At 42.3% G+C, this 23,469-nt stretch overlaps 1 protein-coding gene across 1 annotated transcript in view; it reads left to right on the top strand.

Moving 5' to 3' along the window:
* PPP1R1C (protein phosphatase 1 regulatory inhibitor subunit 1C) overlaps window positions 1-23,469 on the top strand; it is a 43,692-nt gene that overhangs the window by 14,969 nt on the left and 5,254 nt on the right. Inside the window, exons 3-4 of the mRNA XM_084209367.1 lie at window positions 5,745-5,782; window positions 7,583-7,643. Of these exons, the coding sequence (XP_084065493.1) occupies window positions 5,745-5,782; window positions 7,583-7,643 (99 nt within the window). The remainder of the gene's footprint in view (window positions 1-5,744; window positions 5,783-7,582; window positions 7,644-23,469) is intronic.

The raw sequence follows: 23,469 nt of genomic DNA on the forward strand, positions 1-23,469 counted from the left end.
TGGGTTCTTAGATTCTGTATGATCAGAGATGTTTGGACCAGATGCTGGTGTGTGCATCAGGAGAAAAATGATGATTGTGCTTTTCATTTAGTGGCTGACTTTGAGCACCATGAGGAAGGATTTGGTCTAACAAAGGAGATTGCAGCCCCTACTCTCAGTAGTAGCAATGGCTACTTGAATATTAAAGGTGGAAAATACAGGGTTGCTTAGGAGACAGATTTACCTGGGAAAAGAAATCTAAATGTCCAAAGAGCAGATTCATTTTTTCTGCAGTATTCTAATGAAGTGCAGAGGGCTGGTTAGAGATGGGGGCTAGCTGGGAAAAGCTGTGCTATGATCTCTGGGACAGAGGGACAGGAGGTCCCTTGGTGGCAGCGCTGTCAGCACAGAGTGGGACCTTCCCCACGGTACACCTGAGCTGCAAACGCCTCTGTGTACAGCACATTCCTCTCTGCCCCGTGCTTTCATTAATGCTTGCTGTACAAATCTTGTTATTAGTGCTCCCTGAAGGGCCAGGCAGTAATTTAGATGCTGATGAGTGAGTGGGATGCAGCAGCAGCAGCAGCAGCAGCTCTCTCCTGTCAGCACTCCAGCGAGGAGGGGAGCAGAGCTCCCAGCTCCGCCTGCCACAGCAGCTGCACTCGGATCTAATGAGCTGTTCTGCAGTGGGAATATTTTCAGGAACACATACTCACTCCAGGAGGGCTTACCAGGATATTTCTTTGTAATTAAATGTAATGACATCTAAACCCATAGTCAAGTTGTCATTGATAAACACTGGCAAATAAAAACCAGCGAGTGAAAATCAAACAATTAGCTATGTAAGCATTTGTGTTGTGGCCTTTTCTGAATTTTCTTCCTTTTCCTGCCTCAGTGGTTTAGTAAAAAGTGATGAGATGCTAGCTGATGTGGCAATATGTAGTTAGGACTCTGGCAAAAAGAAAACATTAAATGCTCTTTGATCTTCTTATGTATCCTAGAAGAAAGGAACTGTAGTTATGATAGCAGAAAAAACAAGTATTAGGTCAGTCAATTTCTAAATCAGAGTTCAGTGAACTTGTTTTACAAATACCAATGGCTAATACAGCTTGTGGTGGTCAAACACCATTGAGGTAAACTGGAAGATCAAAAAATGTTTATTTTCTTTTACTACCAGAAAAATTGAAAGATGAAATGACCGAAAGATACTTTTTAGAAAATTTCATCTTTTTCTGCCACTAAATGGCAGGAGAACGAAGGATTATTTTCTGGTTTTAGTTTCTAAAATTGCCTGAGTCCAAATCTATCACCCCCCTGTGATTTTTATCTGCTCAGCTATGTTTTCCCAATGAAAATTCCAAACTCTCTACAAGAAGCTTTCTCCAACAATTATACCAGCCTCTTAGTTTCTTTTGTGTAAAAACTGGCCCCTCTGACCTGTGCTGTTTCTCCAGTGCCTGACTGAAACCCCACAGAAAAGGCTTTTATTTGCTCTTGCTGAGGGGAAAGCAAGCAGGGGACTTAGCTGGATGAGATAAGCCTCTGCTGGGTGAGACCTCTGCAGAGCCCACGGGTGATATCAGAGGCCAGCTCCTTTAACACAGGTCACCTCCCACCCTGCCTGGCTGCCCTGAGTGCATTAACCCTGCCCAGGGGGAGAAGCAAGGCAGATGAATTTTGATCTCATTCTAAAACCACCACAAAGCTTCCCCCAGCAGGGGCACGATGTTTGCACAGCAGTGGAGATCCATGGAAGGAGGGATCTGTGCCACCAAGCAGATTTCATTCCAGCCACAATCAGCCTCCTTCCTCGGGGCTCCTCTCTGGCTCTCTGAGGACACCTTGGGGAGCTCAGCTCTTGGACCAGCTGGGCTGGGGGCTGTGCCAGGGAAGGTTCAAGGAGCTCTGCTCGCAGCCCTGGTTGGGACACATCCCCCTGGGCTTCTTCAATCCATTTTGGCAACATGCTCAGGCCAGGTCCTGCCGGTTTCCCTGCGAGGATCGATGGGAATACCTTTTAGACTGAACCCTTCATTGCATATTTATTTATATGAGGATACAGAAAAAAGCCTTAAATCCTGTTTATTTTGCCAGGTGATGCTCCAGCCTACATGAGGTAAGGCTCACATTAGGCTCAAAGATTATTCACCCAGCACAAGGGAAAGTCCCTGACTGCTTTTTCCTCAGCATGGGTGTAAAGAAGTCTCTAAACAAAGCTCCAGTCTTGGTTTTACCTGCCTCCACTTGGGTGTGTACAAATCCACTCTCGGGTCTTCATATGATTTCTATTATGCCTCTTTAAAATAAAACCACAAAAACTGTCAAGAAGTTACTTGACTGATTAGAGTCCTGTAAGTAATTAGAGCAGCCTAGACTAAGTTACACTGGAAAAAAGCTGTATGTTGAGGTTTGAAATACAATATAGCTATATTGTGTTCTGTGAACAATGTTATGGTCTGGAAGGAAGGAAAATGGAATATTGAATATTATTTTTTTCCCTTCTGGCCCCATAAAGAGAGCAAACTGTAGGGAGAAGTTACCTTCTGAGAGCTAGGGGTTTGTTTCATATATCAGAGAAACAGCTGATCTCTTCACACTCTCCATGATCTAATTGCTAAGTTATAGACATGAAAAGTGAATTGCTCATTCTGTCTAACTAAGATACTTTTGTGAGCAGAGCTCTGCCTGCACAGTACTCAGCAGAGTAGGCAAATCAGAGATTTCATTCTGCCCTGCGAATCCAGTGACATCACATTCTGATATTTGTGATTTAGCATCTGATTGTTTCCTGAGCCTTCTCAAGATGACTTGATGCTCTAAGAGTTCACTAAAGAAAGGCACTTTATAATTGTCAATGGATTTGAGAGGGGACTGGGAGATGCATGGCTTGTTTGGCTTCCAGTGGTGGAAATGTGATTTGTAGTTGGTAACTGATGATCCTTTTCCTTACCTGGCACCTTCCATTCTCACAATAAAATCTTTTGTCACAGAGATTTTCTACAGGATCTCTTGATGCCAGTGCTGGCCTTTTGCAGGGAGAGCATTAATTCTTACTTTCACTTGCGTTGACAATGATGCTTTTTTAATAAGACTGCCATAAAAACATGCTTTCGTTAACTTATTTACACTGTGTTATAAAGTAACTTTATGAAGCATTGTAAGTTACACTGGAAAACCCCTCTTTGTCCAAGGAAGGGTGTTCACACAATTTTTAATGTAATCCTTCAGTTAGACCAAGATGCCTCCAAGTTTACAGCCAGGCAGTGAACTCCTGACTGAGATCCTGCTCACACTGCGCTCCAGCTCTTCTGTCATCCCTAAATTTCCCCTTGTACCGTTGGTACAATGTCCCTGTCTCTCATTACTACTTCAGTTACTCACAAACTCTTCTATCTTCCTTCCATGTTCCCCTTGCCTTTCTTTTCCTCCTCATCCTTTATACATAGAGGGTTTGCTTGTTTTATCCTCTCTGCCTCAGTCTTTGGCATTCTGGGATTTAGGCTTCCCTTTTTCCCATTCCTCGTCACCTCTCCTTATAAATCTCTATTCTTGATTGAGTTTTATCCATCAAAATACCTGTCAAAAATTAGCATGTGCTCCTCCTTCTGTCCTCAAAAAGAAACTCGTGCCAAAATGTGCCATTGCCCAAACTTCACCTCCAGCCAGCTGTACTTTTCCCTTCATCTCACAACTCCCTTGAAACACTTCGTGGCTCCTGCCTGGAGTTTGTATCTTTCAGTCCCTCAGGTTACTTTCTGATCCCTGTTTACTGATTTGGAAAATTGTTTGTTTATGTGATTTTACAGGTTGTTCTTAAATGTCCACATTGTCTGATGCTTCTCATTTCCCTGTGGATAGGAATGGTCTCTCTAACTCCATACAGGACCAGTCCTTATTCCCAAAGCTGCCTGTCATATAAAGGCTGCTGGGTGAAGGGAAGGGCTGTAAATGTTGCAGTTCTGACAATTTTAATGTCACATCACTCAGAACACTAAATGTGAGAGCCAACTTGGAGTTGTGCACATTCTCAGGATCAAGATCTGAAACACAACAAAGCTGCTGATGTCAGTTTTTGTTCATTATGCAAGCATCAGCTGGGGTTCACAAAATATATTTTTAATCTGGGCAAATTTAGATTTTCAGGAAGGAATGGGACGTAACTTACTCTTCATTGTTCTTTGCTGAAAGTCCCTGATTTATCTAAATTTCAGCATTTAAGCTAAATCCAGTATCCTCAATAATAAAAAAACCCTCTCATGTTGACTAATTGATGTGTTGGTATGCAACCAATGAGAAAGGCTGCAAGCACATAAATAATCACCCATTTAACCAGCCTGACTTCGTACCCCAAGGTGTTTTATGGGCTGGAATAGACACTTCTATACTGAAATAGACACTGCTACACTTATTTACAGGTAGGGAAGTCCAGGAGGAGATCAGTGACCTTGCCAAAGTTCATGCAAATGTCAACGGCAGGAAACTCCTGATTGTCTTGTCTAATTCTGTATCTGTGGGATCATGCTGATTTAGTTATCAGCCCTGTTTTCAACTACACTTTTTAACCCTGAGTGTGAGTGATTTGAATATCTTTCAGAGAGAGAGATAATGGGAAATACTTACATTGAAAAATCTAGTAAATCAATTGATGTTTTCAAGATGCACAGAGACAGTGGTAAGGAATGTGATAGAAAATGTGATTGATTCAGCTGCATGGACTGGCTTGTCCCCTCATACACAGCACACCACAAAAGGCCAATATCTAGAGAATAGGTCAGATTAAATGATATTGCCTAGGCCTAATTCTTTGCTCAGACCTGTGGTTACAGATCTGTCCCACCTCAGTGAAAATTACACACTGCAACAGCAAGAGATTGATGTCTGTGTTTTTAATGACATTTTATTTTAGGACTCCAAACTACTGTGTATTAAATATCCTGCATGATCTTTGTCAAATATTTGTGAAAGCATCAGCAGAAGACAGATACTTTCTGGCCATTACCCCATGAAGACGACAGCAGTGAAATAATTTAGCTCATACAAAAACTGGTTACGTGCCATGGTTAGGAAGAACCTTCAGCCTCCTCTGTGTCACACAATCTTAGTTGTTCATACAGATTTTCAGAGGCACATATTTTTAATAGAAGTCACAAGTTTTGCCAGTTCTGCCATACATATAGTCTAAAGCAAATTAAGGCAATAAAAATCAAGTTTCAGGAAAAGTTTCAGTCTGGTAATGACATAAATTTTGAAGGTGAAAGATCACTCTTTGTTAAGCTTTGTTTTGTTAATTGTACATATTACTGCATATAAGGCACTTTTCAGCACCAGTATTGCTATATTAATAACTTACCTGAGGTGAGGTTCTTGTTATTATTTGAGTGCAGTAGAACCCTTTGTGAGTTTGCTTCCCACCATTTGCCAATTTAGAAGAAAGCTCAGTCCCTGGGCAAAGCAGCCCCGTGCCCTGACAGCCTGCAGAGCCCTGCTGCCAGCCAGGACAAAGGACCTGCTGCTGAAGGAACTCCACTGCTCCCTGTTATTCACAGGCAAAAATGGGAGTCAAGTGCTTCAGATGCAGTGCTTATGTCTAAATGCTAATCAGGCCCTCTGGCTTTCTGAGACACACAAATGAGAAAGAAAAGCTGTAAATTAGAAGGCCAATTTCTTATTTACAGCAGTGCTGTTGGTTCATGGCAGAGTTACAAATGTCAGCCCTGAGAAACTCTTCTGTATTAACTTTTCTTTTTTCATATGTTTTCCTCTAGAAAAAGATGAGAAGAGAACAAACATCTCACAGGCAGAAGTAAGTGATTTTATTTTTTTAAAAACGTACTTTTTGTTAAAATAGTTCCTGTGAAAGACTCTTGGAAACTCACCGATTCATCCCAATGGATACTTTTATTTACATTGCCATGCCGTCTGCAGTAACACAGCCCTTTAAGACCCACAATTTTCAAAGCAGGGCTGTGTGAAGCTGTGTTGTGGGTTCTGCCAGCTCCCTGCAGCAGGGAGCTGGGAGAGGCAAGCTTCCCCTCTGCCTTGCTGCCATGCCTTGTCACGGCACAGCAAAGCCAAGGTGACCCTGCCAGTTGACCCCACCCAAGCCTTGCTGTGGATCCGCAGGTCACTGCTGGGCACAAACACCTCTCCATTCCCTCCACCACTTGTCATGCCTGCAGCAGGCAGTGCAGCCGTGTTGTCAGCACAAGAGTAGAAAGCTGGCTCCTCTGATCTCATTTTCTAACCTCCCCTTGCATGGTTCCTCCAATTCCCTGATCTCTTTCTCCTTCGCCCACTGCTCAGAGCAGCAGGCAGCACCTTGACAGCAGCAGGAGGTATTGATTGGTTCAAATTTGAACTCCAATACAAACATATAAAGATCTACTGGCACGAGGTTTACCAAGCTATCCCATAGTGTTTATAAATAGCTTTCTCTTTCCAAAGAAGACAATATTTTATTTATAAATGCTATCATTCTATCCACTGCGATAAGCTAAGTTAATAGGATTAGACCTACTTGTGTGAAAGATGTCTCAAATGTTCCATGAAGAAACAGAGCTGATTAAAATTCATGGTGTATATATTAGGCATTTTTAGCAAATGTATGGGTAAAGGCAACATCACTACCACAACTAGAAATTGATGAAATGGGGGGTGGGGAAAGCTTGGTCACACACAGTTTTTCCTTAACCTTTTGGTTAGGAGTGTGATATGGTGCTTATGTCTTCCAAAGCTAGCTGAGGGTGTACTGTATGAGGCTTTCTCGTCCTTTTTATGTAGACATAATTCATGTTGGTGTAATATTGACACCAATTTAGCTGCTTTCATTTTGCAAAAGCTGCTCTGAATATACTCCAGTTAGTTTTTGCTAACTAAACATTGATATGATGTAGTAATACCATTATTACTCCATGTGTATTGGCATAAAATAATAATGCTATTATTACTCTACGTGTCATTTTACTGCCATTATTTTGGAATAATTTATCTTTTGTGCATAGATGGGATTTTGGGGCCACACAAAGTTTAACTAAATACAACACTCAAATGAGGCTCAGTTAAAGGCTGAGTGATTGGCTGCTGAAATTATTATCTTGGGTTTAATAAAACACATTGAAAATGTACAGGGGGAGGGATTTTCCACTTATTTATAGTAAAATGTATATATTAATATTTCACTACTACCCTACACATGCACATAATCACCGATTACACTGTAACAGGAATGTTGGCTAATGTAAACCTTGCAACTATTTTAATGTACATAGGCATTTATTTGCCTTAAGAGAACCAATTACACAGGGTGTTAAAAGCACAGGCTATCCTAATTTTATGCTCAACAACATGTGTATAGAGTGAAGGGTAATTTTCAATGGTATTGGGTCTGTTTTGCCTGGGAGTCATAAAGGTTGTCCATTAAACACATATTTTTGTCTTAGCCATGCTGTACACAGGACAGCCTGGGAGCTGGCATGGGTTGTAGAGGGTTGGTTTGTCTCGGCAGCTCTCTGATGGGCGCCCAGCCGGGGCACGGGGAGCTGCCAGCAGCAGAGAGCTCAGTCTGTGCCCGTGTCTCACTGCCCTCTCTGTCTGTCCCCTGCAGTCGCAGAGCGCCTCTCCCAAGCAGAGGAAGCAGAGCGTCTTCACCCCTCCTGCCCTCAAAGGTACCGTCAGCCCCCAGCCCTGCTGCAAATTCATTTCTTTGAGGAAAAGAAAAAAAGTTTTTATGCTTTGATTAGGTTGCTATAACAGATAATTCAATGCCAAGCTATGAACAGAGCTTCTTGAATATGTCAATCCTACTGGTGCTGGCCCCATGGAGTTCTCTGTTTCTTATTTGAAACCACTCCCCCATATTCTGCCTCTCATTTCCAGGCAGCTGTGAAAAGGAGAAACGCCAAAACGGTGGTCTGGGTGTGTGACAGCAGGGGGTGGGAAGAATTTCTTGGGAAGATAAGGAAAAATGAGAAGTCTTGATAAAAGTTTTGGGGGACAGCATGCTTTTTAGGAGTATGTACAAAAGCAGCAGGACTATCACCTGGGATCACAATAGCTACGTTTAGGCCTTGCTTCTTGTGTAGTTCTGGGCAGAATTTGAGTGGATGGTGATTGCAGTGAGTCTGGGGGATTCAGCAGCGCTTCTGACTGACACTTGTCAGAGCAGGATTATTTTCAGACTGCAGTCCAAAGGCCACCCTGCCAGGTGTCTCTTGGTAGATAATGAATAGGTAAATTTCCATTTGCCTGCTTAACACAGTTTATTACCTGGGATATCTGATTAGTTGTGTGAAATACTGCTGCTGTCATGAGGTAATCTACCATATCAGCCAGTCCTATGTATCACATTCTGTGCCTGGAGTTCTCTAGTTCTTGTCCTCAAACAAAATATCACTCAATATCACAACTGCCACACAAGACTCTGTTTGCCAAAATAGGCTGAAGTCCGTGTGCTGAATATTAGAAATAATCTTATGACGTTCAGCTTCAGTATTTTTTCTGGAAGGAAAATGCCTTGCATGGATAGCAATACCTATTGATCTCACTGCTGTATTATTTTGCTGTGCAAGCCTAAACTAAATACTGTGCAAATGAAGCACAGTGTAAAACAGGTCCTCATAGCCCCCCCTCTCCAGAGCTGCATGCCTCAGCATCCTAAATTGCACCATAGTCCCAGACACACAAGTAGGCACTTGGAAGTTGATAACCCTTCATGTAAACGGGCTGGATTGCTCCAGCTTTACCATCCTGTTACTGTCATAAATATGATCTTTTTAATTTAAAAATTACCTGGTGAAAAATTCATTATTCTTCATTTTCACTGGTATGAAAACATTTTTTATTCATTAATTATGAATTAATTATGATTTTTTTTGTTTGGGCTAAGAGACTGTGAGGCAAATGTATAGCAATGTGAAATACAGAGTGCTATGCAATACACAAAGCTGCTTCTACCGAGAAATACAGAGTTTTCATAATGATTTAAATTATTCTAGTTTTATAGCAGTTGAAGATAACACTATTCAACAGTATTTTCAGAATAACAGGCTTCACACTTGCACACTTCTCCTCCACTTTGGGCATATACATATATATTTCCTGTGCACTGTGTTTCCCCCAGTATATTCATAATATGGTATTTGACATACAGTAAAGTACAAAAATAATGTTTCTTCCATGTCCTTGTCTGCTCCAGACCCTCTGAGGCTGTTACTAATGGAAGCTGGGATAAACTGTAATCTGGTACCTTACATTTAAAGCTGGAGATAATAAATGGAGTGGAGAAGAGGGACAAATATTGTCATTTGTTAACTTCTGTGGCATTTTAGTAGTTTGTAGCTGCTGTTAACTCAAAGTTCCCAGAAATAATCCAAGCTTGCAGGCAGTGGAACTGAGCCTGGAAGCTGAGGCAGCAGCTGTGTGCAGAAGGCTGTGGGAAAGACAAGGGGCCATGGCAAGAGCTTTGCTCCATGCCTGCAAAGAGAAACCACGGGCAGAGATGTACTTCAGCCTGACTCCAAATCTCCAAGGAGCTGAAAATAGTTTTGTTACAGTTTTTTGGAGGTTTCTTGAAATAATTGCGGAACTGTGTGAGAGAAAGGTTGCTGGTTTCTGTATTGATGGTAAGGCAGGAGAGAGAAAGAGGAAATTAATGCTCATGTTGTGGTTATAGGAGCCCATATAAAATGGGAAATTGGGTGGCATGGCTGAAAAGAGCAGAAGGAACATCAGACAATGGTGATGACTGGTTGCAATACCAGAACTATAATATGTGTTACACGAAATACCCAAATACATGAAAATATATGCAATAATTGCAGTACTGCTGAGGTTTCACCTCTCATGGTAAATATGTGGATATTTATCAGCCTCTTAGTTAAATTGCCCAGATGAGGGATTCACACTGCCCAGAGAAGCTGTGACTTCTATCCCTGGAAGTGTCCCAGGCCAGGTTGGTTGGGCCTCTGGGAAACCTGATCTTGTGGGTGGTGTCCCTGTCCATGGAAGGGGGCTGGAATGAGATAATCTTTAATGTCTTTTCCAACCCCAACCATTCTAGCATTCTGTGATTCTATTCTTTGATATATATGGGGGAACATTTTTTTTCCCTCTGCCATTGCACTTATTAAACTCAAATTCAACATTATTATCTGTCTAAGACCATCTCCAAATATTTCCCTTTCATCATTACAGAAGCCTCCTCTAGCTCAAGGCTGGGCTGTGGCTGCTGCAGCAAGCTGTAGCAAACCTGGTGCAACAGGCAGGTTCTTATTACTGTATATCTGTGTGTACTTTGGCTCCTGCTTTTATTTTCCTAAACAAAAACACACCAGAGTTCCTACAGACAGAGCAAATAGCTGACTCATCTCAGAGCATTGTTCTTTTTACTGGAATACAGTGTGCTGGAAAAATCAATGTGAGAGCTATTGATTTAAGTAGTAGACCCAGCTGGCCAACCAGATAACAGCTGGCCATGGTGTGCTTCTTAGTGTTATATTACCATACCTAATGGATGTCAAAGAGGTTTTCCATTTTGCTGTCACAGATATTTCTTTCCTAACCTGCCTCACTAGTGTTGAATTCCATGCTGGTATGTAGTGTGCAATGTTGGCAAAAGGCAGTATCTGAGGATTGCACCAAATGAATCTGTTGTATTTTCTGTATGCCGTGATTCACCTCTCGTCTTGTCTTGGTTTTTTTCTATGTTAAGCAGCAATCTTAACTGAGGATTCATCACCTATAGTTCCCCTCTGTGTGTCAGTTTTTCTTCTGTTATTCATGTGCTTTTATGCCTGATTTTCAAATTTCCTTATCCTTTAAGATCTTCAAGTGTGAAGGTTGGCTTGAACCTCCCTATGAAAAATACCATAAAAACAACCACAGGAATGTTTTGCAATTTGAAGAGTCACCACTTTTGCCTTGGGCAATCTTTCCAGTCAGTTCTCAATGTGTAAGGCCTTTTTTCCCTATTTACTAATCTGCTTCTTGTTCTTCTTTTGCATGACAAAACCAAGAAGAATCCTTTGATCCTTTTCCAAAGTAGATGTCCAGCTGTTTCAGCACAAAGGTCCATCCATCTATCAAAGCACAAACAGCATCTTTGGAAATGCCTTCATTATTCTACTTGGTGGGCTAGAGGAGGCCCTGGAAGTCTTACTGGAGGCTCATTTTTTGCCCTCACACTTGCCAGAGAGGTCTAAAATGGGATGATAACCCTTCCAGATAGAGAGGGACCAAGTGAAGGCATCTTAGACTGCCACGGCAGAAGAGCATGGCACTGACCCCAAGCAAAGGTGCCTCTTGGTGTCTCATTATTACCACTCAAAAATCAGGAGAGCACATTTGAGTCCCAGAGCTGCAGCCCTCCATGCCAGGGCATGCTTGGTGCTCAGGCAGGTTTCCTTTCACCTGGGCAGTCGTGTTTTGTTTGGTAGCTCAGCTCATCCTTGGAAGGACATGCAGACAGCAGTGGCAGGAACAAGGTTTACAAAGGCTAACAGGAGAGAGCCTGAGCTGTTCCCAAGCCTGCATTGCTCCCCAGAGGTCCCAAATCCCCACATTATCTACCAGCCAGTGCTATTAATACTAGTGGCTATTTAAACATCAAGGTCTCCCCCTGTGAAGGAAGTGCACGCTCCCAAGTGATTTGAGGATTTCATTAGCAGTGAGTCCACTAGCCTGGATGTGCTGGAGAGCAGGGAAACAGGAAAACTTCACTCATCTTAGTTCACTCTGCAAGAGGCTGTTTGGATCCCATCAAGATCCTGCTAATTTCAGCAGGCTTTAAAGAAAGTTGCAGTGGCTGTCTGTGTTCACTGCACCACCTTTGCAATGAGGAGCCATCAAATCCTGATTAAAGTCATTCCTCACACAAGTAAGAGATACATTTTACTGTTTTCCCTCCCAGCCTTTTGGGAAATAAAGGCTTTAAATTCCCCTCCTAATGTATTTCTCTTTGCATAAAAACAAAGGTCTTTTCCTGAGCTAGGCCCCAGCTACAAGATTTGAAATGGGATTAAATCAGGGTTGTTATAAATCTAAGGAACATTCAAAGACGTTATTTTGGTTTGAGTCATTAAAACAACCAGAACTCACCGGCTTTTCCCAAAGTGTTCAGACCCAGGGATTTGATACATGCATAATTCTAGTATTTACAATGATGGTTGATATTAAATGAGCTCTTTCTAGCTTCTGCCATGAATTTCAGATGCTCTGCTTGTTTAGTGCCTGCTTGTTCTTCTCTCCAAAGGAAACAACATGCTGAATAAATGATTAAAATCATGATGTCCCTCCTGAAATATGTAATTTATTAGAAGCAATTAGTACAGTATGTGGCCCTCATCCAAATTTGTAACCCCTTAGGCCAGCCTGACGATGTCTGATGCATCTCATTACTTTGTGACTGAAGGTTAACAACAAACTTGGGCAGAGTCTGGAGACATTAAAGATTATTGTTAGTATGGTAAGCACTGAGTTTGGAGCCCATGAGAATCATTGTGGAACAAAAATCTCAGGCTAAAATTACTTCAAGTGGCACGAGAATGAAGTTTCTAAGGCTTAAGCAGTCACTACAAAAACTTGTATCATTTACAGGCTGCCTTTTTACGTGGCAAACTCTGCAAAGAACTTCCCGTGTTAACTGTGCACAGCAGTGTAAGAACATCTATCTAACATCTATTCTATCATTGTGTCTTTTTCCTTGTCTCTACCTCGGTCACAAGAGGTGCAGCTTTGTTTCTCAAGCTACTTGCTATCATCATTTAGATACTGTTCTTACCCACACCTTAGTGGGCACCTTGATACAGCCCCACCACTTGATGCAGAATGGCCTTGGATGCAGAATTCCCTGGCTATCTTTACCAAGATGCTACCTTCTAGTGCCTGGCCTCTTTCCTCCTCTCTCTCCTCCTCTCTCCTTTCTCTTGAACAGTCGGATGATGACAGTAGACATGATAAAGTGGGTATAATAAATAGTAGATATAATAAAAAAGTAGATATAATAAATAAAAAAAAGTTAAATTAATTAGTGAATCACTGAGTTGGTGACAGGGATACATCAGATTGCTGCCATCTCAAGTTCAGCTGGCTGCCACTGCTGTGGTACTGCCCAACACGCTGGCAGACACTGCTGTAGTCTGTATTTAATTTCTTACTCTTGGCAGCTTTGAATACATTTCATTTCACACAGCTGGCAGCCCCTGCTTCAAAATGGCTCTGGCCTTGGCTGCAGTAAATATTGCAGTACCTACAGAGAGACCAAGGTGTCCAGTGGAGGCTGAGCTTGACATCTGCTCCACAGATAAACTGGGATGTTTGTGTTCCAGCCACTCTTACCTGCAGTGAAGAAGAAAGGGCTGTGTTGAGCACTAATGGTAGTCCCTAAATTACCACACGAGGTTCAACACAGACCAGAGTCCGGGGGAGTATTTCTGCTGGCCCCATCTGGCTCAGTATGAAATCCACATATCTGATAGCTCCTTCTAATCTTGTGCAATGAATGCTAAAGGGGCCTCCTTCTAAAGGTACAACTTAATTTTTATGATAGAAGCTAATCTTAGAAAAGTGCTGTGAAACAGCATTTATGACTTGAAAATAGTGTTATTAAGCATTGTTGTATTAAATACAGGGCAGCGGAAATATCACACTGTTTCTAAGCAGTAACAGACAACATTGAAAAACTTTAAAGAGCTAACAACATAAGATACTATAGAACAAAAATATGGGAGTCATAGTACATGCTTTAAAATGTAAAGTAGAAATCCCAGGAAGGGTAGCATGTGTTCTTGTGGTTACTTTTTTTACAAGATGTATTTATAGTGAAATTACAAAGATTTTGGCAGTGTTGTGTTCTGAATTGAAGCAGCTTTTGAAGAAAAGATAATATTTTTATAGGAGAACATGTAAGATTCTTATGAAGTCAGCCATTTGACAGGGCATTAAATTTTATTTCCTTGCTGTATGTTCTGTGCTGGAGGTTAACAACCAAGCCACATGGCAGACACTGACTGCAGCCAGCCCCACTGTAATAAATAATGATTGCCCCTCTGTTTCAGCGAAAGCGTTGTAAATCCAGAATTGGGTCCCAAGCAAGATGGCAGAATGAAGACCTAGATTACACATTGCTGCTCCTGTGCAGTGCTTGACATCTCCCAGACAGGCAGGGCAGGATTGTGCCTGCAGGGAGGGCAAGTGCATCCCTTGGGGCCTCGCTGCCCTCGGCTGTGAGCACGCTCCTCCTGCAGCACTGCCAGGGGCTGGGGGCACGGGGGAGCTTGCTCGGGCTGCACTGGGCTGTTCTGGGGGTAGATGCAGGACATACAGAGGTACCTCTCTGAGCAGTGTATTTCTGAAAAGTCCCCACGGTGTGTGGGCTGCTGTCTCATGTAATTTACCCTTGAAAAGAAAAGCCTTCCCTGCGTTTGTACCTGACTGCGTATTTCTACAGTCCCTCTGTCTATTAATGGCTCCTCTCCATGCAGTCAAATTTCATGTATAAAATCCCCACCCCCAAAAGGCAAAGCTTCCAAAAGGCAGAATGACTACAGGCAAGCTCAAGGTTAACAGTGAATTTGTATAACATGAAAGGCACCACTGTGCATTGAGCAGTGGCATTAGCCTGACGCAGCAAAATCATCCCACGACCTTCCAGCTACAGCTCCATCAGCTCTGCTGCCCCTCCTGAGTGTGTGCAAGTGGTGCAGGCTCACTGCCACCAGCCAAGCTCTCACCACCTGCTCTGAGTCCTCCTGGGATCAGGGCAATGATTTCCATGAGAGTGGCTCCTGTCACAAGCTGCTCTTCCAGGGACAGGAGCTTACCATGAGCTCTTCTGCTTCAGGCTTCACCCTGACCCGAGCCAAGGTCCCAGCAGCACATTAGCTTTGTGATAGCTCTGTTCCTCAACAACCCCGTCCTTATTTCTGTGGTTCAGCTAAGAGAAACACAGAGAAACCATGCTTCTGATTTTTAGGGGCCATCTGTGCTGGGTTTCTTGTGGTGGGGATATTTCTGGGTTTTTAGTATTTGATTTTTTTTTTCCTTTTGAAGTGGATGCCTATTTGAATTTATTGAAAACCAAAAATTTTCTACAGAAGGCCATGTGGTTCTTCTCCCCTCCATAATTTCTCCCTTCCTTCACCCCTTGAGATGCAACATTGCCCAGTATAGCAAGAACACAGAGTTCCCAAAACCATCCTCCAGAGCTTTGGCATGGAGACAAGAACACGAGCAGCCTGAAGACTTCAACCACATCCTTTCAGGCCTGCAGCTAGGACTGAGTGCTCACATGAATTATGTGTGTGACTGTGACCAGAAAAACACAGGAAATACTGCAGCTAGCATATGGATCTGAGAAGGGATTCATTTTCCTGTGAGCTGCACAGGCCAGCAGGATGTTGTTTAAAGCTCTCATCTGATGGAGCTGCTAGTCTTTCTTGAAACGGAAGGAGGGAGGATAACTCAGGTTTTTCAGCTCTCACACAACCTGAGAACAACCAGTGTTATTCCACAGATCCCTCATAGCCAGGAGAGATGATTAGCGGGCTCTGAGCAATTTATGTCCTTGCAATCTGAAAGTAAAGAGTTTTTTAATAAACAGTGGGATTTTTGGCATGCAGGCTCCCTCTGGTGACTCCTAGTGCAGCTCCACTGTTGGATGGAAAGAATGGTTACAAGGAGTGGAATGATGTTAAATCTGACTAATTTCAACTTAAAATCTGTGAGGTCACTACATTACTACATTTCACCTGCATTCCAGCAGGATTCCTCACATCCCATGAGGGGTTAGAGCCTGACTTTTATTTCAACTCACTCTTAGCAAGAACTAAAGTAAGAAGTGTAAAAACTAATTTTAAAAGAATCTATGGCTGTGATCTGAATGTGTCTAAACCTTTAGAGGAGAGCCTACCTTTTCTGTATTTTGTTCATATTTTCCCCAATTAAATTGAGTATACTGATATTCTTGCTGTGCTTCCCAGAAAAATTGAGAGCTTTACTTGTTTTCAGGCTCTGACAATTCTGAGTGTCAGGTACTGTGTCTCTGTGGCATAATTGCCTTCTGCTCGTACTGGATGCTGGCTCTGGGGTATTTTGATGCCTTTGGCAAACCAGAAGAGGAAGTTTTATCACAAGTTCAAGTCACTCACTCAATAAAGAGCCACCAAAGATTTTGTCCCAATGTTGTGCTGCCCATGGCACCTGCAAGGTGAGACTGGTTGCATCTACTGCAATGCAAGATAATAATTTTAACTCAGTAGGGAATTAATCAGCAAATTAACAGAGAAGCTTATAGACTTCTGACAAAAGAAAGAGACAGGAATAATTAAAAGTGAAAGCCACATGGTACATGGAAGCATAGCAGAGAAAAACCACCTTGGAATTTTGGGTGACCAGCAAAGATTTCACTCCTGCCTTCATTTTGAAAACTCACTGGAAATATTTTCATCCTAACCCTAAAAATCTCAGGCTGCACAGAGTATTCAGCAAGAAATTTATATCTGACATTAACTATTTTTTTTCTGTATCTGCCTCAGCTCATGGAAAGAAATAAGAACCACAAAAAGAATAGCAAAAATACAAAATATGGATCCAAACTATAAACTGAACAGAATGCTGGGGGTGTCCTGCCAGACCTGGGGGTGAAACAGAAGAAGCAAAAGCTGTTCAGTGATTACACACAGGACTTCATTCTCACCATTACATAACTCAGGCTTCTGCTTCTCAGTATCACAGCCTGCCCTTCCTCTTCAAGGATTCTCTCCCCTAAGGATGTGGCAATAAGTTTTTTCTCAACTGTTAAGGTTTCTTGACCTCAGAAAAATTCCCATGTCAGTCAAAACCCAAAAATGTAGAGGCACAGTGCAGTTGTCCAGGAAAAAAGTGATCAGCTGGATACTGCTGTCCACTAAAAACTGAAGTCAGATAAGAATGCCTTAAGAAAACTGAAATACAGCTTCTAGGAAATGGCTTATGGAGTTGGGGAGATTAAAATGTTTTGTAAAGCAGTTAGGTTTTGAATGGAAAAAACCCCTTAATTACCACTGTGTTTTGAATGTGTATAAAAATAAAATTAATTTTCCTCTGGCATGTCCACATTTTTTTTATATTTAACAAACTAGGCAAAACTAAATGTTCTGGTATTGCCAATTTTTTTTGGTGGGTTTTTTTTTTTTTCTTTCTAAAGGGAACTGCAAAATTTCAGAGGTATTCTCCTAATGAATGAAAATTGTCTGGCTTCAAGCAAGTGCAAATATTCAGCTATTGAAGCCTGCTACTGTCATTTTTAAAAGTGCTCTGGCATGAATCCATCCTGTTTAAAATAAGTCAGGCATAGAACTACCCTGGGCTTGTTACAAACTTCCTAGTGAAAAACCAAGCCCTGGAAGTCTCTCTGCTGGCTGGACAAGGAATCACAGACAAGTGCATTCCCTTTTTTTTTTTTTTTTTTTTGGGAGCAAATCACTGTAAGTAATCACAGGAAAAAATGCTAGGCTTTGTTCCTACTGCTAAGAAATCTGCAGATAAGCAGCATTTTCCTTTTTCATTTGTGCTGCCAGAACAGCAGTGGGCAGTGGGCTGGTCCTGCTCTGGCTCAGCCATCCCAGCCCTTCCCAGCAGCACACGCTGCCTCCACTGCAGGTGTTTGAGCAGAGCTTCATTTCTGCCCACCAAACAGAGCTCTGCCAGCCAATATATTTTTGAAACCTTAACGAAAATTGCCATTTGAATGGATGTCATTTAATTTGAATTAAAACATATGGCATGGGTAAAGTGTCATGCTGCTCTTCTGTCACAGTGCAACCTCACAGAGCAGCTGGGTGCAGGTGTCAGCCCACCTAAGGTCCAACGAGCTCAGACTCCTCCAGCTCAGGTTCCTTAATACAGCATTTCCCCCAAGAATTAATTGCTGAGGGCAAACCCCTTACAAATGTTTAGGCATTTGCTTTGAAGGCTGGCTTGCACAGCACCAGCAGGAGTTTGGGACAAGAATACACACAACAAAACTGTGCTGTAGTAAGAGAAGTGGCCAGGAGAGCCACTCAGAAAAATTCCCCATTAAAAACACAAGAAATAAAAAAAAAATATTATAAAAGGGAAAATGTTCTTGGTTGCCACAGGAACAGATTAGAGGAAATAAAATTATGACACTTGATTCCCTTCCTCACACAGAAGTTACCATTTAAGAACTCTCTTGTTTTATCCTCTGTAAAAGGAAAAGTAGCTGTGAACAGAGCATTTGCTCCTAGAGACAAGTGGAGGGCTGCTTCTGTAAATGCTCACTGATTTCAAGGCCTGGAAAGGACCCTTATTTTTATAATTGAAGCTCTGGCATTAAGCACAGCCTTCAATCTAGTGCTACACTTGATCCATATTTGAGGTTGAACAATGACATATATTTTAGAATGCAGAAGCTAAGACTTCTTATGAAAGTTAAGATTTATCTAATTCTCCTTAACTTTTCCCTTATATCAATAAGGGTAGGATGATATAATTGTTTTATTTTGTACATAGCATAAAATTTGGCTTGTCCCTACCTCTAACCAGACTTACCTTCTGCAGCTGAAATACTGAGCATTGTTTCATGCTGTCTTTAGCATCAGCTTTCCCAAGTCTGTGCTGATGTGATTTTCTAGCTGTAAAACTTACTTCCCACTTTTAGCCTCCTAGCTTATTTTAAGATAGTCAGTTTACAGAGTGGCTCCAACTGGATGCACAGGCTGGAGAAGCATGTGGTTAATGCTGAGAATGATAAAAGTTGCCTGTGAAAGTGTAAGATGGTTTAATTTAAAGAAGCTGTATTTAGAAAATGCTGCTCACTAACTTTTAAGGCCAGTGAATTCTAAGACATAATTTGTGACAGTAGCAGAGCTTTTGACTTCTGTTTTTTTGGAGCAGCTGATTAGAGGTTTGAAAATGTGGCCTTTTATTTGGTGGAATTACTGTAATCCTTTGACATAAGGGAACAATTCTGCCACTCCTATGATTTTGACCTACTCTCAGGCAGACAGCTGCCTGACTGAAAGTGGTGCTGGTGTTAAAAGTGAGGGCTTAGCAATTCCAGCAAATGAACACGTTGCCCAGTAAGGTTTGGCTTCCAGACAAGTGCTTTTCCAGAGGAGATTCTGACCATCTAACAAGCTTCCAGGACCCGTCAAAGCACAGCACCTTTGAAGGACTGCCTGCACTGAATTCAAGCACACTGACCAGCAGTTCTAAGCCTGTCTTTTAGCTGAGAAAAATTGGGATAGAAAAGTGTCTGCTGAAAAGCTCTAACCCTCTCCTGATTGCTGGCCACAGCCTCCTGGTCAGAGCAGCACAGGGGCCACGAGGAGGAGAGCCTTGCAGTACTGCCTGGATTCCTTACTGCCATGGAAGCCACCTCTGCACGTCTTTCTGATCAAGTTTTTGGGGTATTTGTCCAAGAGCCATCCACAGAATCAGCTAAGAAATATTTTCTGGTTTTCCAAAGGGTGAAGTCACCCCCTTGCTGGCTGACTGCAGGAACTCTTCATGTGAGCTCCGAGGACTGGCTGCCTTCTGCAGTCGGAGGGCTCCAAGGGAAGGAAGGACCAGCAGAACGAGATGTTTCCATACCAGGAGAAGCTGCCTGGGGCAACAAAAACCTCTCTGTTTACTCTTTAGGCTGCTGTATGTGGGAGATGCTGTCCCTCAGCCATGGCAGAGCTGGCCCCTCTCTGCAGTGCACGCTCTGGCCAGCCTGTGCAGGGCCAACAAAAGCTTTTCTGTGCGAGAAGCTCCTCCATGGGACTCTTAAGGAGCCAGTGCTGCTTCAAGCCATCCTGAGAGGGAAGAATGGAAAGTGGAAAGCAATGTCTCAGAGAACAAACTGGAAAGTAGCCAGACATTTGCAACATGATTTTTGCTTCTCTCATACAGTCTTCATTGTGATAGTTTAACAGTGAGCCTTTTGACTGAAAGTAGCCTCAAATGAGCCCCAACATTTGTCATTTAAAAGGCTCACCATGACAACTGAGGATGGTATGACTTGAGCTAAGAGAGCAACCAGCAGACATTTAGAAAATTAGTCATACTTTGTTGCTGGGTTTCTGAATGTTCATTCACAAACCTTTACGGGGCCATGGTGACCTGCTGAATGTGCTGATGATCTGATCTGCTCCACATCAGATATGTGACCTACATAAACCCATCATATTTGCCAATGCTTCAGATCATTTGTTTTGGTTTAGTCATGCATATTAGAGAGAGGAAAAAAAAAAAGTAAATGAACTTGCAAGGCTGAATAATGTCTTGGTCTCATAATCATAACACATGAGAATTTTCTTCTCATTTTGAGCTGAGGTGTAAAATAATACAACACATGGAGGAGGTTTTTTTATTATTATTTATATATTGCTATAATGTCAGCCTAGGTTAAACTGCCACATTGGTGCACCAGATTATTTTCATTCTAAATGTTCGAGGTCCCCCATATCTGCTGGTGTTTGAATGTTGATTTACCATTTACATCAATGGTAAATCACAGAGTGACAGCCTGACTTTGCTTTTTCTAGGCTAATCTAAACAGGAATTTGAGAATATCTAGTGCACCTACTTTCTGTTTATCTTGTTTATCTCCTATCTCAAACTTTAAAGCCACATACAACAGTAATTTACAGTATTTTACATGAATTCATTGCAGATAAACAGTAGCTGGGGTTTTGTCTTTATAACTGGAACTTATCAAGGATGTATGTTGACTCTTCTTTCTCTAACAATAGTAAGAGAAGATCTCATTGATTTCTGGAAGAGTGGGACCAAGATCTGTGTAATAACGAAAAGACCTGGTTATGCTCAAACTCCTCGGCCCCAGGACTAAGGGCCACCTTTGCATGTTGGTTATCAAACTTCTGTGAAACCTTGCTCCACAGAAACTCACAGGCGTGGGCACCCCTCAGAGCCCCTCGGGACTGTTGCACAGTGCATCATTTTTCAGTCTTTCTTCACAAACAAACTAAATTTTAGAAAACTTTCAAAGGCTGTATCAAGCAGACTGTTCACAGTTACCAACATCTATAAAGGAAAATTTTCCACATCCCTGTTTCTGAAACTCCATAACTATTTTGAGGATTTGGATACAGCCATGGAGGCAGATAGTTGTATCTCTCCAGAACTTTAGGAGAAGGAATGAAAATGCTAATCTAAAAGCCTAGCAATCTGAGAAGCAAAGCTGTATCATTTTCTGAGGATGCCCATAATATATGAAAAAAATTAATTTTCCTTGAAAGCATAAATAGCCACCCTTAATCTGAAATATATTGGAGGGAATCAATGGAGGCAACTCAAATGGGGAAGTAGTGGCAGGAGAAAAGGTACATTTATAAAGCTAGGAGAAGGAGATGTGGTAGTAGTGAAGACCCCAGAAAAAGGAGAGTTTCAAAGTCTGAATAAATAGCAAAAACTATATGGGACACATTAAGCAAGAAAAAAATATTCAAGACTCAGATGATAATTGGGTAGGGGGATCTAGAGAAGAATGGAAATCAGAAATGTGTAAGCCTAAAAATCAGGAAAGAATGAGAGTGTTGTTCATGGTAGATGAATGTTTTGGACAGGACTTCAGATCAAGAACTCAATTTTGACCCCTTTGAGGTGCTGTCTTAGACTTCCACGAGCTGGCACAGAAGATGCACTCCAGAGTTTTCACTTGGGCAGAAGGGAAAATGACTCTCAGAGAATGGCAAGAAGAAAGGATTGCAACAGCAGAAGAACCAGAGGGAAGGAGAACCAAGGCAAAAATTGTCAGAGGCAAAGATATCAGCAATCTGGAAAGGGAGAGAGAGGTTACTGGGCACTTGGCCAGACAGCTGAGACTGGGTCCAAGGAAAACTGGATCAAAGGAAATGGAGGATGGGGCAGAGAGGGCTGATAAGGTGGAACCAGTGAGCATCGTTTTTGGTGAGCTGGGTGGTAGAGAGAGAAGAAGGGGAGGGAGGCAGGGTTAAGAATAGGGTTAATGGTTTTTAAGGGTTACTAATGAAAGCTTAGGCACTGAACTCTGACCTGTATGCAGGTTGAGCTTATCTAAGCCCCTCAATTAAGTAAAAATGGATTAAAGGTTTCAGGAACTGATTGTACAGATGGAGGAGAGAGATAACAGGTCATTTATGCAAAGAGGAAACAAGAGAAAGCTCAAAATATGTTTTTAGGAAACTATAGCATTTTTCTTACTGTTCTGCTCTTGCATGCTCTAGTTATGCCCTCTGTATTTCAGCTGTTTAAAAAAAAATTAGAAATTAAATATATAGTAGGGTTTAATTTCTTTCCAGCCAAAGAACCAAATTTTTGATCAAGAAAGTCAAAATGCCTAGGAGATGTATGTGCATGGGGTAACTTTTGAGTTTCTCCAGGACCAGTAATGACAGCTGTGTTTTGATATCTTCTCCAGATGGGGCAGAGAGAAGACAGGACAAGTATTTCTTGCATTTAAATAAATTGGGCAGTGTAGCTGGTGGGTACCTGACAGTGAACATTTGAAGATGATGAAACTGGATTTTTCTAAATTTCTATGAAGCATAAAGTGCCAAGAAGGGAGGCTAGTGAAACTGCATTTTGTTGAACTGAAAGTCATCACAGAGAGGAAAAGTTTTTAATAATAATTCAGCCTCTGTCAAAGGAGGTTTCTGCCAGGCAGCCTCTCCTGCAGGCTCTGATGGTCCTCGGCTTCTGCTGGAGGTGGGAAGAGCAGGAAGCATTGATGCTTTTCAGAGCTGAGACTGTGTCCTGTGCCTGTCAGAGCTGGATTGGGGTGCTCATGGCAGGGACAGGCTCTGGACACTCCCACGGGCACTGACCAGCAAAAGGGAGCACATTCCATCCCAGGGAGCACCAGATGTTTCTGGAAACATCTGGCAAAACATCTTGTGAAGTGTAGAGAATCTGTGTTAGTCCCACTGAGCAGATGCCTAGCTGAGCAAGAAAGGCATTTCTTGTGGGACAGGGTGCACAGGCCTTGGTTTTATCAGCACAGTGTGGTTTTTTAACCTGTTACATCTGCAGGAAGCTGAGCACATTCCTTTAATTGGCAGCCAGCACCCTCAGGCACCACAGGCTGGGGGTGACACTGGAGTGCCCCCAGGCCCCCAAGGGAAGAGGAGCCATCTCAGCAGCAGTGCCAGGACTCACTCCCAGCTGCAGAGGAGCAGCTCTGTGCCTCCCTCTCAGGAATTCCATTCTTCTGTTGCAGTTCCAAGCACTGGGCCACAACTGGGGTGTGATTTCTATTTGGGGGATCTCATGGGTGTACCTGTCACATGCAAGAGATGCTCCAGGTTCACTGACTGTAATCCCATTATTTTTGAGAAATATGTAGCTCACATAAATGTACATTTAAATCACAGTGGAGCACATAATTAAGAGTTTGTGTGCTTTCCAAAACCAGCACAGAAATATTTGATTTAGTCTGGCCCCATGGTTTCAAGGAGTGAAGAGGAATCTTGTTCCTGAAATAAGTCTGACTGGTGAACTTTGACACTT

This window comes from Fringilla coelebs, assembly GCF_963513975.1.
Source record: "Fringilla coelebs genome assembly, chromosome: 7".
Lineage (NCBI taxonomy): Eukaryota > Metazoa > Chordata > Aves > Passeriformes > Fringillidae > Fringilla > Fringilla coelebs.